At 44.2% G+C, this 17,985-nt stretch overlaps 1 protein-coding gene across 2 annotated transcripts; it reads right to left on the bottom strand.

The window, feature by feature from the left end:
- Positions 1 to 193: 193 nt before the first annotated feature.
- rnf168 (ring finger protein 168) lies at positions 194 to 8,024 on the bottom strand. 2 transcript variants are annotated; one of them, XM_024442016.2, is made up of 7 exons: positions 7,930 to 8,024; positions 7,067 to 7,507; positions 6,774 to 6,844; positions 6,399 to 6,569; positions 2,235 to 2,326; positions 1,794 to 1,869; positions 194 to 1,417 (listed from the first exon to the last, which is right to left on the bottom strand). In XM_024442016.2, the coding sequence occupies exons 2-7, from the start codon at positions 7,404 to 7,406 to the stop codon at positions 644 to 646; spliced, it is 1,524 nt and encodes a 507-aa protein (XP_024297784.2). In that variant the 5' UTR covers positions 7,407 to 7,507; positions 7,930 to 8,024; the 3' UTR covers positions 194 to 643. The 2 variants fall into 2 exon arrangements, with proteins under 2 accessions (XP_024297784.2, XP_024297785.2); XM_024442017.2 differs by having other exon boundaries at positions 7,067 to 7,438.
- Positions 8,025 to 17,985: the final 9,961 nt, after the last annotated feature.

The following is a 17,985-nucleotide window of genomic DNA, read 5'->3' as shown; positions in this document are numbered from 1 at the left end:
CAATTGAAGCCAAATACTTGCTGGCATCAATCAATAAATTGCTATAGCAGCAACAGGTCATACTGTTTAGTTCCAGACAGCATCAGATACACATTGAGACAGAGGGGCGCTGTTTTCCTCACTCGGATGATTTCTCCAGTGAGATTCAGCCACTTGCGAATTGACTGAAAATTATGAAAACACAGACAGAAGAGAAATTTTATATATACACATTTATTTTATTGGTCAAATATTTAGGGAAGCCTGGCTTCCCTTGGTATCGATGAACGCATGCCACAGGACAAGACATACCTTTCAAAAATGTTTTATTTTGTTCCTAAGTAATCACTTATATGAATCTCTAGAGAAAACAATGAGTAAAATTAACCTACTATCAAAACAATGTCGATCGAGCCAGTCTGCCATTTCCAGTGAGCCCCCAAGCTGTCAAAGACCTTGAAATGCATTCAAACCAGAGTGAAATCCCAGACGGTCAATGTCCAAGCAATATCTACCCTCTTCTCCCCAAGGTATAAGCTCATAAAGGCTCAGACAACTTGCAAAACTTTTTTTTAAATCCTGACCATCTGAGCCCTCTAGGCGATACGGCAAGACCAGTTAACAAGAGGTGATGGCCAATGCAAATGCTCCAAACACCCAGGATTCAGCTGCCCAGACTGGGGAACATCTCTGTAAGGGTGGCCTGCTTACTGCTCCTCTTCAGTGGCTTGGAGGTTGAGGCAGCAGCGCTGGAGATGGTGGAGCTCCTTTCCCCCTTATTGGTGGTAGATGAGGGCCCAGACAGCTGCCTCCTCTCCACTGTGTTCCTGTTCTCAGTGGAGGTGCGTGAGCGCCCCCTGCTGGCCCTGCTTCGACCACTACCCTCGGGCATGGAGCTGGAGTCAGGTTTCTGGCGGAGCTGGTACTGGTCACTGGAGCCCTTGCTGCGGTCTACTGCGTGGACGGCCTCCTCGCGGTCCAGCTGCCTCTGCAGCTGGAAAGCCAGCCGCCGGTCCTCCTGCTCCTGTTGCATGCGGCTGAAGAGTACCTTCTCTCTCTGGGCCAGCTCCTGGAGCAGCAGGGCCTTCTCCCCTAGATCGACTAGGGCCACCTCTCCTCTATCTGCAGCATGGCGAGATGACGAGGATGAAGGACAGAGCAGCTTACTGACCACGTCTGCTTTCCCTTCGTAAGGCCCCTCAATGTCACAGCTCTTCCTCTTCGCCGAGGTCACGCCTCTCTTCGGGGTGCCGTGGAGGGGTGTGCATGCCAGTGAATTTCCTGAGGGGACGGTCAGATGGTACACCATGCGCTCTGATGACGTTGAGGCCTCACACGGCGTGCGGTAGCTCTCCGGGTAGAATTCTAGCAAGGGCATTGTTTGCTCTGCTGGCTCTTTGGAAGACCAAGGCTTACTCTCTGAGTGCAAGATGTTCTCCTTCAATCGGGCACAAAAGTAAACAGAAGTTCAAGATTAATATTAAAGTGTAGTTGCTAACTGTTTGTTACATTTTGCATCAAGTGTTGGCTGAGATATGGAATTTCCCCCCATCATAAAACCATAAATACCCATAATTTTAGGCAAACAATATTTGCTTTTGTTCTCCTGGGTGTGAGGACGGGTATGCCCCTCAGTCAAATATGTCTATTTATGGTATCCCTTTTGGCTCAAGAGCATGGCAAAAGCCTGTAGGGTCTTTCGGTACATAATGTTTATCAGTCACATGTTAGGTGTATGTGGATTCAGAGAGAAGAGCATGTTTTTTTAGTAAATTCTGATTGCACGAGCATTTTGGAGAGTGACAGAGACCCACCTTGTTAGCCATAAAGCTGGAGGTGGGACTAGTCTCTGAGTTGCTGTTGTGTCTTTGTGGAATTGGGGACAAGAACCTGGAAAGAAAATAAATTGTCAGAAAACTCCCATGTAATATATTTAATGAAGTCACTTATCCAGAGCAACAAACTGTAAAGGTAGTAGAACCACATATCACAAATAAGTTATTTATCTGCCTATTTGTGCCATCAGCACACCTTCCAAGGTTCCTATTTTTGTTTGCATTTTGATTCTCTATTCTGCTCTCAGAAGTGTGCACTTGTTCAAGCCTACTTATGGATTTACAAGCATGAGATGGGTAGGAGCTCCAACCATTTTCCTTACACCGCCAATATTTTTAAACACGAGGGAAAGAGTGCACACTTCTGGGAGAAGAGAGAATTGGACCACAGCGTAAGTCTGATCACGTAAGGGGACTCACTTCTCTATATCTCCAGCGTTGGTGTTCCGCTTCTTCTTTGCTGGGGTGATGTCGTTAGTCCACGTGATGTTCTGTGACTCAGGTCTTGGATTCTGAAGAGAACAGAAAAAAAGGGGCTGATAACAGTGATTCATTCCCAATACATAGCGCCTCTAGGGCTGACTCCAATTAGTCAACTAGTCGATTGTTTGGTCAATAGGCTGTTGGTCGACCGAGATGTACAGTGCATTTGGAAAGTATTCAGACCCCCTCCCCTTTCCCACATTTTGTTACGTTACAGCCTTATTAGAAGATGGATTCAATTTTTAAAAATCCTCACCAACCTACACAATAACCCATAATGACATAGTGAAAACAGGTTTTGCAAAAACAGAAATACAGTAGTTACATAAGTATTCAGATCCTTTGCTATGAGACTCGAAATTGAGCTCAGGTGCATCCTGTTTCCATTGATCATCCTTGAGATGTTTCTACAACTTGATTGGAGTCCACCTGTGGTAAATTCAATTGATTGGACATGATTTGGAAAGGCACACACACCTGTCTATAGAAAGGTTCCACAGTTGACAGTTCATGTCAGAGCAAAAACCAAGCCATGAGTTCGAAGGAATTTTCCGTAGAGCTCCGTGACAGGATTGTGTCGAGGCACAGATCTGGCGAAGGGTACTAAAATATTTCTGCAGCATTGAAGTACCACAAGAAAACAGTGGCCTCCATCATTCTTAAAATGGAAAAAGTTTGGAACCACCAAGACTATTCCTACAGCTGGCCGCTCGGCCAAACTGGACAATCGGGGGAGAAGGGTCAGGGTCGTGACCAAGAACCCGATGGTCACTCTGACAGAGCTCCAGGGTTCCTCTGTGGAGATGGAAGAACCTTCCAGAAGGTCAAGATTCACTGGGCTGATGAAACCAAGATTGAACTCTTTGGCCTGAATGCCAAGCATCACTTCTGGAGGAAACCTGGCACCACCCCAGAGGGAAAAAAACGAACTTAATTTTAGAATAAGGCTGTAACATAAAATGTGGAAAAGGTCTCGGGGTCCGAATACTTTCTGAATGCACTATACGTGCCCATCTCAGTGAACTAATCCATTGCGGAGGCCTAGACTAAAAGCCAATTCAAGCTTGATGGGCTATTTGACCAAGGAAAGTGATGGAGTACTGCGTCCGATAACCTGGCCTCCACAATCACACGACCTCAACCCAATTTAAGATGGTTTTGGATGAGTTGGACCACAGAGTGAAGGAAAAGCAGCCAACAAGTGCTCAGCATATGTGGGAACTCCCAACAAGACTTTCCAACATGACGGTTGGAAAAGCATTCCAGTTGAAGCTGGTTGAGAGAATGCCAAGAATGTATAAAGCTGTCAAGGAAAAGGGGTGCTACTTTGAAGAATCCAAAATATATTTAGATTTGTTTAACACTTCTTTGATTACTACATGATTCCATGTGTTATTTCATAGTTGTGATGTCTTCACTATTATTCTACAATGTAGAAAATAGTAAAAATAAAGACAAAAAAAAACCTTGAATGAGTAGGTGTGTCCAAACTTTTGACTGGTACTGTACATCACCAGTATTACATTTACAGTTAATTCCTGTACTTTCTAATCTAATCTGTTTGTTTGGTTATGGTCATTTCTGTTAATGCATTCCATTTATTATTATCATTATTCCAGCCTTACCGTTGTCATTGTCGGAGTGGACACTGTTTGCAGAGCAGACTTCATCCACCCCACATATGCTCTCTCTAATTCTCTCTTTCTTTCTCTCTCTCGGAGGACCTGAGCCCTAGGACCATGCCCCAGGACTACCTGACATGATGACTCCCTGCTGTCCCCAGTCCACCTGACCGTGCTGCTGCTCCAGTTTCAACTGTTCTGCCTTATTATTATTCGACCATGCTGGTCATTTATGAACATTTGAACATCTTGGCCATGTTCTGTTATAATCTCTACCCGGCACAGCCAGAAGAGGACTGGCCACCCCACATAGCCTGGTTCCTCTCTAGGTTTTGGCCTTTCTAGGGAGTTTTTCCTAGCCACCGTGCTTCTACACCTGCATTGCTTGCTGTTTGGGGTTTTAAGGTGGGTTTCTGTACAGCACTTTGAGATATCAGCTGATGTACGAAGGGCTATATAAATAAATTTGATTTTACTTCTGGGAAATAAGTTTAAGTTTATTCATTCCATTTACGTGTTTTGTCAAATCAATTTAGTTGCCGTGTTTAGGTTGGAGCACTGCCGTCAATGTTGAGTTAGGACGCGTACCTGATTACGCATAGGAGTATATAGGCCTATAGGGTACATGGCCTGCGTGCAAATGTAGGGATATAATGTAGGCATACACATCTGATAATATTTCTGATTGGTTTAAAGCACCACCACTAATGAGCTGTGGAGCTTCTTAAATATTTTCTTCACCTCAAACAGCAAGCAAATTAAATTATATTTTTACATTGTTGAGAATGACAATAGTTCCTTAATGCATTAGACAAATATTTCCAGCTCTCCCTTTCGATAACCACTCAGCTTGAAAGGAACAAATGTCATACTCTGATCTAGTGGAAAGGTTTAAAAAAAAAAGGCCTACCTGATTACTTCTTATCAGTGCTCGACTTGGAACTGAAATAGGTTCCGGTTCTCATTTTTGGTGCTGTTACTATTTATACTTAGGTGCAGGAGCTCCACATTACTTTTCAGGTAATATTCTACTAGAGGAACAGAAGCTCAAGCTGTAGAGAATTGGAGGTGCCGGTACTCGTCTCTGGTGAGCTCCTGCCTAAGTCAAGCACTGTTTCTTATCCCTTGTGCAAACCGGCTACAGTTGTCTGTCCCAGGAAACTCTGAAGGCCCAGAATATTTCATACAATGTTGCAAGTTCGCTAGCACAAGCTTGGGGCCCTGGATCCAAGTTGATACAATGTTTCAAGTTCGTTGCAGACGAGCCAATGTGATTTATAGGCATAAACATTATCAGGATATTTTCTACCTGCAGGCCACAATCTTTTTATTTGTTGGCTTATAGTCTATTTTTACAATAGTTGGCAATAGAAGTTACTTTTTAAGTTTGTATCATTAGTATAAATAGAACTTTGAATAACCACATGACAATGATTGACATATGAAAACATTATGAAACTGAAAATATGCATATGAAAACCATTACCGACACGCAGATTGGTAGAAATTGGCATTCCACATGAGAAAGGTTGTAAACTTCTCATGTAGCCTATTACAGGCAACTTCAGGAGAGTAATGGCAGAAACTGCAAAAGCCAGCAGGAGAATGGTTAGGTCAGGTTAAGGTTTTTTCTTCTGGTTATCTAAATCTCTGGCTCCCTCGAGTCACGTGTATTATTTCATCAAAGACTAAGTTTAACGCTCTGTCACATCCGGCCGCAACCGGGAGCCCCATGGGGCAGCGCACAATTGGCCCAGCATCGTCCGGGTTAGGGGAGGGTTTGGCCTGCAGGGATGTCCTTGTCCCATCAAGCACTAGCGACTCCTGTGGTGGGTCGGGTGCAGTGCACACTGACACGGTAACCAGGTGCACTGTGTTTCCTACGACACATTAAGGCTCTCGACCTTCGCCTCTCCTGAGTCCGTACGGGAGTTGCAGCGATGAGAAAACTAACTACCAATTGGATACCACGAAATTGGGAAGAAACTGGGGTAAAAAAAAAAAAAAAGTTTAAAGAATCAGACAAGCTCAATGCATATAACAAAAGTAACAACCTATTTTTGATCAGTAAATGTCATATTATTACTCAAATTGGAACAGTACTGTTATATTACTCATTACCACAAAAAAATATTACTGTACTGCGTTGCCCCCAATACGGTTTATAACCAAATGCATTTCAAAAGTTTGAACTATGGTGTTTTTCGGACATTTTGTTCCGTTTTTGTTTTCAGATTTCGCCCATGTCACCGACCTGAAAAGCTAATGCAAGCTTCTAAGATTAGAACACTCATTGCACTTTCACAACCTGTAAACCTGATCTGCTACTATACAGACCCAATCAATTGAATTGATACAGTATTGCTATTTGCTTTTTGTCAGCAATAAACTATATGTTCGTATGAAAAAGTGGTCTGTGTGGCTCTACAAATGAGGGAGAACCTGAGTATGTAATCTGATATTAGACTATTAAACCCACCAGCTCCTGGCTGAGCAGTCTGGCCAGCTTGTTGTCATTCTCCAGCTGCATCTCCTCGTGCCGCCTCCTCTCCTCCTCCAGGCGCTCCTTCTCGTCTGCGAGGAGGCACTGGATGTACTCCTCACTTGCTTTCCTCTCTGCCTCCTCCAGGGCACGCTTCTCCTCTAATATCTGGAAAAGGGTCAGAGGTCATGTCAAGTGTATTCTATGTGACTGAAGAGTACACTAAAATGTAAACTTGCGTTATAACTTGGGGCCAGAGTTTTCCCATGAGGCCATGATCAGGTCCATACCTATGGCCCAGAATTTTTCCTGGTCACGTTACATGGTCAGGAAAAACTCAGGACCGAGGTATAATGTACCCTGAGAATTCACCTTGCTGATTTGATCCTCATACTCCCTCCGTACCTCTCCAGGCAGACTGACTTTGGGTCCGGGGACCAATACTGGAGGCAGAGGGAAACGGCAGGTAAACAAACAGAGAAACTGGCAGGTCAACCGACCTCACGTAACCCACCCAACAGTGAGAAGAAATGGGTTTGTCTGATTACAAGGTGCTCTGTGAACCCATAATTACCTCAAAGCATACCCAACCCAGCTGTACTAAAAGACACAAGCCATTTGGAAGTCATTCATTGTTAAATGAAAAACACTGTCAGTCACTTAACTGTTTCCATCCTCCTCCTCCTCCTGTCCACTGAGCCTGCGTTGGCACTGCATGGGGAACTCAGCCTGCACCCGCTGCCACAGCTCATCATTGACCAGCGTCTTGTTCCTGCCATTGATTCGTGCCCATGTGGACACCCGCTTGCGACACAGCGGGCAGCACAGATTGGCCTTGTCCACCGTCTCCAAGAAGCAAGGCTTGCAGAAGGTGTGGCGGCACGGCAACGTCACCGGCTCCAGGAAGATCTCCAGGCACACAGGGCAGAGGCAGTCCGCTCGGGTCAACCCCCCCGTGCTTCCGCCCTCTGGCGCGGCCATCTCCATTTCAGACACTGGCGGCATCCCTCCGCATATATTTCTGTGGATGCCTCCTTCTGTAGTTGTACCAAATCCAAATGAACACCAGTGCTAATGTGGTCCCTGTGTTGTTTCAGTGGCTAATTCTTTGTGGGGGGGGGAACAGTAAAAGTAAACAAGTAGTAGCCACATTAGCTTGCTAAAATCATTTACTGACATGTAGCTAGGTATCTAGCTAGCAAAATAGAGTTACTCGAAGAGTATGCCCAGACAAGCCACAACTAAAGCATTTAACTGGTTAGGTAAGCTTAGCTATATAAATGACTACCTCATACAATTAAGAGATCTAACTAGCTAGCTAGCTAGCCAACTAACTAACGTTAACGTAATAAAGTTCGGAACTAAAGCCAGGGTAGCCAGTTTTGTATCAGTGCAAACGTTAAACCTCAAGCACGAACAACGGAGTTGAGGATTATTGGCTATCGAAAAACAAGTTATATTACAAACTCTGATATAATTTACGAATGAATAGCTTTTTAATGTCCGTACATTGACAACATCTACTTACAAGAGTCGTTTTTGCTGCTCCAGAAAATCATAAGTGTAGCGCTTGAAATACCGGGAAAATCATCCGCGTGTCGTCAGCAACACTAAAAAAGTGCTTCCGTGTCTCGGATTTTCAAAAAAATAAATAAAATAAAAGTCCCCCACGTAATAGTAGAAAAGTGTTTTAATAACCTGTATCTATTCATGAGACATGAAACATAATTGTCTAACGATGATTCATATTTGTTCATATTTAAGTGACATTTGTATTAAATGTGGGTTTTAAAACTTGTTCCGGTAAAAGTCTTGAAGGGAATACTCCGTGAGGTCTGTAAACACAGCAAAAAAATAAACGTCCCTTTTTCAGGACCCTGTCTTTCAAAGATAATTCGTAAAAATCCAAATAACTTCACAGATCTTCATTGTAAAGGATTTAAACACTGTTTCCCATGCTTGTTCAATGAACCATAAATAATTAATGAACATGCACCTGTGGAACGGTCCTTAAGACACTAACAGCTTACAGATGGCAGGCATTTAAGGTCACAGTTACGAAAACTTAGGACACTAAAGAGGCCTTTCTACTGACTCTGAAAGACACCAAAAGAAAGATGCCCAGGGTCCCTGCTCATCTGCGTGAATGTGCCTTAGGCATGCTGCAAGGAGGCATGAGGACTGCAGATGTGGCCAGGACAATACATTGCAATGTCCGTACTGTGAGACGCCTAAGACAGCGCTACAGGGAGACAGGACTGACAGCTGGTCGTCCTCGCAGTGGCAGACCACATGTAACAACACCTGCACAGGATCGATACATCCGAACATCACACCTGAGGGACAGGTACAAGATGACAACAACAACTGCCCGAGTTACACCAGGAACACACAATCCCTCCATCAGTGCTCAGACTGTCCGCAATAGGCTGAGAGAGGCTGGACTGAGGGCTTGTAGGCCAGTTGTAAGGCAGATCCTTACCAGGCATCACCGGCAACAATGTCGACTATGGGCACAAAATCCACCGTCGCTGGACCAGACAGGACTAGCAAAAGTGCTCTTCACTGACGAGTCGCAGTTTGGTCTCACCAGGGGTGATGGTCGGATTTGCGTTTATCGTCAAAGGAATGAGCGTTACACCGAAGCCTGTACTCTGGAGCAGGATTGATTTGGAGGAGGAGGGTCCGTCATGGTCTGGGGCGGTGTGTCACAGCATCATCAGACTGAACTTGTTGTCATTGCAGGCAATCTCAACACTGTGTGTTACAGGCAAGACATCCTCCTCCCACATGTGGTACCCTTCCTGCAGGCTCATCCTGACATGACCCTCCTGCATGACAATGCCACCAGCCATACTGCTCGTTCTGTGTGTGATTTCCTGCAAGACAGGAATGTCAGTGTTCTGCCATGGCCAGTGAAGAGCCCGGATCTCAATCCCATTGAGCACGCCTGGGACCTGTTGAATCGGTGGGTGAGGGCTGTGCCATTCCCTCCAGAAATGTCAGGGAACTTGCAGGTGCCTTGGTGGAAGAGTGGGGTAACATCTCACAGCAAGAACGGGCAAATCTGGTGCAGTCTATGAGGACGAGATGCACTGCAGTACTTAATGCAGCTAGTGGCCACACCAGATACTGACTGTTACTTTTGATTTTGACCCCCCTTTGTTCAGGGACACATTATTCCTTTTCTGTTAGTCACATCTGTGGAACTTGTTCAGTTTATGGTCTTAGTTGTTGAATCTTGTTATGTACATACAAATATTTACACATGTTAAGTTTGCTGAAAATAAATGCAATTGAGAGTGAGAGGACATTTCTTTTTTTGTTTACATATACATACAGTTTACATACAGTGCCTTGCGAAAGTATTCGGCCCCCTTGAACTTTGCGACCTTTTGCCACATTTCAGGCTTCAAACATAAAGATATAAAACTGTATTTTTTTGTGAAGAATCAACAACAAGTGGGACACAATCATGAAGTGGAACGACATTTATTGGATATTTCAAACTTTTTTAACAAATCAAAAACTGAAAAATTGGGCGTGCAAAATTATTCAGCCCCTTTACTTTCAGTGCAGCAAACTCTCTCCAGAAGTTCAGTGAGGATCTCTGAATGATCCAATGTTGACCTAAATGACTAATGATGATAAATACAATCCACCTGTGTGTAATCAAGTCTCCGTATAAATGCACCTGCACTGTGATAGTCTCAGAGGTCCGTTAAAAGTGCAGAGAGCATCATGAAGAACAAGGAACACACCAGGCAGGTCCGAGATACTGTTGTGAAGAAGTTTAAAGCCGGATTTGGATACAAAAAGATTTCCCAAGCTTTAAACATCCCAAGGAGCACTGTGCAAGCGATAATATTGAAATGGAAGGAGTATCAGACCACTGCAAATCTACCAAGACCTGGCCGTCCCTCTAAACTTTCAGCTCATACAAGGAGAAGACTGATCAGAGATGCAGCCAAGAGGCCCATGATCACTCTGGATGAACTGCAGAGATCTACAGCTGAGGTGGGAGACTCTGTCCATAGGACAACAATCAGTCGTATATTGCACAAATCTGGCCTTTATGGAAGAGTGGCAAGAAGAAAGACATTTCTTAAAGATATCCATAAAAAGTGACGTTTAAAGTTTGCCACAAGCCACCTGGGAGACACACCAAACATGTGGAATAAGGTGCTCTGGTCAGATGAAACCAAAATTGAACTTTTTGGCAACAATGCAAAACGTTATGTTTGGCGTAAAAGCAACACAGCTCATCACCCTGAACACACCATCCCCACTGTCAAACATGGTGGTGGCAGCATCATGGTTTGGGCCTGCTTTTCTTCAGCAGGGACAGGGAAGGTTGTTAAAATTGATGGGAAGATGGATGGAGCCAAATACAGGACCATTCTGGAAGAAAACCTGATGGAGTCTGCAAAAGACCTGAGACTGGGACGGAGATTTGTCTTCCAACAAGACAATGATCCAAAGCATAAAGCAAAATCTACAATGGAATGGTTCAAAAATAAACATATCCAGGTGTTAGAATGGCCAAGTCAAAGTCCAGACCTGAATCCAATCGAGAATCTGTGGAAAGAACTGAAAACTGCTGTTCACAAATGCTCTCCATCCAACCTCACTGAGCTCGAGCTGTTTTGCAAGGAGGAATGGGAAAATATTTCAGTCTCTCGATGTGCAAAACTGATAGAGACATACCCCAAGCGACTTAACTTAAGGGGGCTGAATAATTTTGCACGCCCAATTTTTCAGTTTTTGATTTGTTAAAAAAGTTTGAAATATCCAATAAATGTCATTCCACTTCATGATTGTGTCCCACTTGTTGTTGATTCTTCACAAAAAAATACAGTTTTATATCTTTATGTTTGAAGCCTGAAATGTGGCAAAAGGTCGCAAAGTTCAAGGGGGCCGAATACTTTCGCAAGGCACTGTATATGAGATGAGTAATGCCTGATACATAAACATTATTAAAGTGATTTGTGTTCCATTTATTAAAGTTGCCAGTGATTTCTTGTCTATGCCTATACGCAGCAGCCTCTAATGTGCTAGTGATGGCTGTTTAACAGTCTGAAGGCCTTGAGATGGAAGCTGGTTTTCAGTCTTTCGGTCCCAGCTTTGATGCACCTGTACTGACCTCGCCTTCTGGATGTTATCAGGGTGAACAGGCAGTGGCTCGGGTGGATGACGTCCTTGATCTTTTTGGCCTTCCGGTGACATTGGGTGCTGTAGGCGTCCTGGAGGGCGGGTAGTTTGCCCCCGGTAATGAGTTGGGCAGACCGCACCACCCTCTGGAGAGCCTTACGCCTGCATGCGGTGCAGTTGCCATACCAGGCGGTGATACAGCCCGACAGGATGCTTTCAATTGTGCATCTGTAAAAATGTCTTTAGCCTACTGAGGTGGAAGAGGCTCTGTTGCAACTTCTGTATGGGTGGTCCATTTCAGTTTGTCAGTGATGTGTACACTAAGGAACTTTCCACCTTCTCCACTGCAGTCCCGTTTATATAGATGGTGGAGGGTGTACCCCCCTGTTTCCTGAAGTCTATGATCATCTCCTTTGTTTTGTTGAGTGAGAGGTTGTTTTCCAGGCACCACACTCCCAGAGCCCTCATCTCCTCCCTGTAGGCTGTCTCATCATCGTTGGTAATCAAGCCTACTACTGTTGTGTTGCCTGCAAACTTGATGATTGAGTTGGAGGCGTGCATGGCCATGCAGTCATGTATGAACAAGGAGTACAGGAGGGGGTTGAGCATGCACCCTTGTGGGGCCCCAGTGTTGAGGATCAGCGGAGTGGAGGTGATGTTTCCTACCTTGACCACCTGGGGGCGGCCTGTCAGGAAGTCCAGGACCCAGTTGCACAGGGCGTGGTTCCGACCCAGGGCCTCGAGCATAATGATGAGCTTGGAGGGTACTATGGTGTTGAATGATGAGCTATAGTCAATAAACAACATCCTACATAGGTATTCCTCTTGTCCAGAGGGGATAGGGCAGTGTGCAGTGTGATGGCGATTGCATTGTCTGGATCTTTTGGGGCGGTAAGCAAATTGAAGTGGGTCTAGGGTGGCAGGTAAGGTAGAGGTGATATGATCCTTGACTAGTCTCTCAAAGCACTTCACGATGACAGAGGTGAGTGCTACGGGGTGATAGTCATTAAGTTCAGTTACCTTTGCCTTCTTGGGTACAGGAACAATGGTGTCCATCTTGAAGCATGTGGGGACAGTAGACTGGGATAGGGAGATATTGAATATGCCTGTAAACACACCAGCCAGCTGGTCTGTGCATGCTCTGAGGACGTGGCTAGGGATGCCGTCTGGGCCAGCAGCCTTGCGAGGGTTAACACGTTTAAAAGTTTTACTCATGTCAGCCACGGAGAATGAGAGCCCACAGTCCTTGGTAGCGGGCGGTGGCACTGTGTTATCCTCAAAGCGTGCGAAGAATGTGCTTAGCCTGTCTGGAAGCAAGATGTCGGTCTTGGCGTTTTGGCAGCCTAGCCTAGTCCTCAAATTTGCTTTGTTCAATCACCAGCTACAATGCAGCCTCAGGATATGTGGTTTCCAGTTTGCATAAAGTCCAGTGAAGTTCTTTGAGGTCCGTCGTGTTATTGGCTTGAGGGGGGGGATGTAAACGTCCGTGGCAATGACGGAGGAGAATTCTCATGGGAGATAATATGGTCGGCATTTGACTGTTAGGTATTCTAGGTCGGGTGAACAAAAGGACTTGAGTGCCTGTATGTGTCCTAGAATTACAACATGAGTCATGAAACACACCCCTCCACCCTTCTGCTTCCCGGAGATATTTAATCCTGTTAAATATAATTTAGAGATGCTTCAAGTTCTTAAAACCACATGATAGCCTAAAAATCTCTCTGCATTCATTGCTAGATATGTTTGCCAACCTCCTGAATACAATTTCTTATGAGTGTAATACGCCTTATTAATTTTCAACATCAGTAATAGGCAGATAACCAGTGAGACTGAAAGTGAGGATGAAAGTGAGCCAATGGAGAAACCAACATGGAAGGCCCGTGACACGGTTAGCCATTGTGGCTGCGACTGTTGTAGTTATTGTTACATATAGAGACAGATATGACACTATTGAGCAAAGACAGGTATACATTAGACAACAAGAGGAAGAGAACACACCTAGAGTGCATTTGTCATTCTGGTAAAAACAGGAAACCAAGAAATAACAGACGTAATGGCCAAAGCCATAAAATGCATAAATGTTTAGGGTAAAATGCATTGTCTATTGTATAGGACAAGAAACCAAAGCAAGGCCATGAGTGCATAGGACAGCTGGACATACCGAGGTCAGAGGGACACACAAAGGAGGGGGTCAGCCAAATGACCAACTGATGGACTATAGACAGGGCATAGATTTTTAGGACATGAAGAGAAGAGACACATAGTCTACTAGTCCTAATAAGGACAGACATACCAAAGAACACACCAAGCTAAACATAAGGGGCCCATAGGATAAGATGGGCATGTATTATTTTTGGGACATGAAGAGGTCCTGTCACCATTATAACTTAACTGAAAGCAGATATGGGCGTTATTGGGCGTGAACAAACAGGAAGCACAGATTGAATTGTGAGACAGCACTGCGGGGCCATGACGAGTCGGCCGACTCCCTGAACCCAGGCATTTTCAGATGTATTTTTGAGACCATGCTTGAAGGAGATTAAAGGCAACAAAGGCATTATGACAACCAACCAATTTTTAAGGGTACACCAAAACAAATTTTTGGATTGTATGTATGAAGTGTACAGAGAAGCTTTAACTAAGGATCTTTCTGAGACTCCTTTTGCATCTGTACAGGCAGACGAGACCACTGACGTCTCCTGTAAATCACAGATGAGCCTAACAAACATGCTGAGGCATGGGAGCCTACAAACTGGCTGAGGCCTCCCAGGTAGCTCCGGCTCCAACACCCGGACCCGACATCACCCCCAACACAAAAACAAATAACAACAAAAAAACACTCCCCAATGCTTCCCTTTGTTGAGTCGTCATTCTGTAATGAGTACACGGAGAGTTGGGAAGCAAGTTCAGGGAGGGAATAAATGTAATAAATAAATGAACAAAAGAAGAAACACAAACAGAGCACCGACATGAAACAGGAACAATGACGACTGGGGAAGAAACCAAAGGGAGTGACATGTAAAGGGCAGGTAATCAAGGAGGTGATGGAGCCCAGGTGAGTGTCATTATAACGCTGGTGACAGGTGTGCAGCCTGGTGACCTAGAGGCCGGAGAGGGAGCACACGTGACAGTGTTGGCCTCTCCAACACCACCAAACAAGTCCTAGCGCCACTGAATGTCAAGGAGAAGCTGGTTGCACAAACCTACGACAGGGCAGTGGTAATGTACGTGGTGGTGTCCAAACACTACTGAAGGATTCCATTCCGACCTCAGAACTTCACTTCCAAGCTATGGCCTGTGGGCAACCAGAAAAAGTTCAAAACGGAGCTGTTCACTGTCCACCGGCATTTTGAGCTGCACACTGGAAAGAAAACACTTTCTTTATTGAAATCACTCTACGGGAACAACCTGCAGATGGTCTCTCTTCTCAAAATCATCATCACCCCTCCAATGACAACCGCCAAGTCAGAGAGAAACTTTTCCACCCTTAATTAAAAGGATAAAAACCTTCATACCCAACTCCATGGACCAGAAAAGGTTAAATGCATTGGCCCCGCTGTCAATCCAGTATGACTTCATCCAGAGAATGCCAGATTTTGATGACAAAGTAAATGAGAAGTTTGCCCACAAGAAGGACCGCCGTGCCAACTTCCTGTTCAAGTGAGCACAACACAACAATGTTGAGTCCATAAATATGTCTAGTATGCTGCTGCATAAGTGATGTAATATGCCAGGGAGATATACTGTAGCTAAGAAAGTAAGACTAAGTCTATGTTGTGTAGTAAGCAGTTAGTAGCATATATGCCTCACTTTAAAAATGTGGTCCCTTCCCCCCTTAGAATTTAACCTACTGTTTGAATTTGGTGTACAGGGAGAATACTATAAGAATGGCACAGATTCTGAATTAGGTCGCTGTCCATTTCAAAAGTGCTGAACCAATAGGCATTTAGCCTACTGTTCGGACTTGGTTGTGCGCATCTAGCCTATAGACAGTTTTAGAGAAATGTAATAATCAAATATTGTAACATCTTTCATTGCCTGCTTACCTGCCCCCATTGTAAGAGCTTTCATTGTCTGCTCATGTGTCTCTGTTAATTTAGCCTACTGTACAGACTTGGTGTACAGGGAGAATATTGTAAGAATGGCCCATGTTCTTAATTATGTCGCTGTCCATTTCAATAGTGCTGAACGAATAGGCATATAGCCTATTGTTCTGGCTTGGTAGTACACATGTAGTCTGTGTTAGAGAAATGTCATCATTGAATATTGTAAGAGCTTTCATTGGCTGCTTATGTGCCCACGTTATTTATCCTACTGTTCTGACTTGGTGTACAGGGAGAATACTGTAAGAACGGCCCAAGTTCTGAATTATGTTGCTGTCCATTTCAAAAGTGCTGAACAAATAGGCGACATATTGTCTACATCTGTCTCAGCTTGCTCATGTCTTAATCCAAATTACGGCTTGCCTCTTAACCGATTATCGTCATATATGCCATAGTTTGTACATCTGCATTGTTATATTGCTTCTATAGGTATATCTCATTAGTATCTTAATGTTAGAATTATGCATTAAAAAAAATCTTAATTTGTGTGTTATAGTTAGCTCTGGTGCTTTTCTCCACAAGGAGGGTGGTCAGTTACAGACTCAACAACATTATATTATAGTATCCCCTCCTCGTAACCATGTTTGCCAGTGACAGTCTATTCCAATTTTTTGTTTTAATTGTTCAACAAAAAGTTCAGTAAAACCCATGTAAATCCAATTCATATTGTGAGGGTTGTTTTGTTTGTGCAATGCTCTATCAGTTTGTCTTTATATTGTCTATAATAGTAGACACTCGTGATGGTATTGTCCTTCCTTTTTAGACCACATAGACATAATAAAATACTTAAAATGGTAGGCTAACTGCTGAGTCTGGATCTCTCTCTCTATCTCTGTGGTGACTTAAAGTAAAGATAAGGCCTCAACAACTTGCTGAATTTATCTGAACTAATATCTTAATTTACATCGCTGTCGCTAAGTACGTCGCTAAGTACGTCGCTAAGTATAAGACAACCATCTCTGAAGCATTCCAACAATCAGGCCTTTATGGTAGAGTGGCCAGACAGAATCCACTCCTCAGTAAAAGGCACATGACAGCCTGCTTGGAATTTGCCAAAAGGGCACTTAAAGGACTCTACGACCATGAGAAACAATATTCTCTGGTCTGATGAAACCAAGGTTGAGCTCTTTGGCCTGAATGCCAAGCGTCACGTATGGAGGATACCTGGCACAATCCCTACGATGAAGCATGGTGGTGGCAGCATCATGCTATGGGGATGTTTTCCAGCGGCAGGGACTGGGAGACTAGTCAGGATCGAGGGAAAGATGAACGAAGCAAAGTACAGAGGGATCTTTGCTGAAAACCTGTTCCAGAGCGCTCAGGACCTCAAATTGGGGGTGAAAGTTCACCATCCAACAGGACAACAACACTAAGCACATAGTCAAGACAATGCAGAAGTGGCTTCAGGACAAGTCTCTAAATGTCCTTGGGTGGCCCATGCATAGCCCAGACTTGAACCTGATCAAACATCTCTGGAGAGACCTGAAAAAAGCTGTGCTGCAACGCTCCCCATCCAACATGACAGAGCTTGAAAGGATCTGCAGAGAATATCAATCCCAGAATAAAGGACCTTGTGAAAATGCTGGAGGAAACAGGTACAAAAGTCCTATATCGACATAACCTGAAAGGCCACTTAGCAAGGAAGAAGCCACTGCTCCAAAATCACAATAAAAAGCCAGACTATAGTTTGCAACTGCACATGGGGTCAAAGATCATACTTTTTGGAGAAATGTCCTCTGGTCTGATGAAACAAAAATAGAACTGTTTGGCCATAATGATCATCGTTATGTTTGGAGGAAAAAGGGGGAGGCTTGCAAGCCGAAGAACACCATCCCAACCGTGAAGCACGGGGGTGGCAGCATCATGTTGTGCCGGTGCTTTGCTGCAGGAGGGACTGGTGCACTTCACAAAATAGAAAATGATGTGCATATATTGAAGCAACATCTCAAGACATCAGTCAGGAAGTTAAAGCTTGGTCGCAAATGGGTCTTCCAAATGGACAATGACCCCAAGCATACTTCCCAAGTTGTGGCAAAATGGCTTAAGGACAACAAACTCAAGGTATTGGAGTGGCAATCACAAAGCCCTGACCTTAATCCTATAGAACATTTGTGGGCTGTAATGGCTTTCTTCCGTAGAAGGAGAGTCGGACCAAAATGCAGCATGGTGGTTACTCATGTTCTTTAATGGAAGATCAACGATACATGAAATAACATAAATCTACAAAACAACAAACGGAACGTGAAAACCTATACAGCCTATCTTGTGACAACAAACACAGAGACAGGAACAATCACCCACAAACACAGTGAAACCCAGGCTACCTAAAT

Source organism: Oncorhynchus tshawytscha, linkage group LG13 (genome assembly GCF_018296145.1).
Source record: "Oncorhynchus tshawytscha isolate Ot180627B linkage group LG13, Otsh_v2.0, whole genome shotgun sequence".
In the NCBI taxonomy this organism is placed as follows: Eukaryota; Metazoa; Chordata; class Actinopteri; order Salmoniformes; family Salmonidae; genus Oncorhynchus; species Oncorhynchus tshawytscha.
The sequence above is the reverse complement of the archived record's forward strand: the minus strand, read 5'-3'. Positions and strand labels throughout refer to the sequence as shown.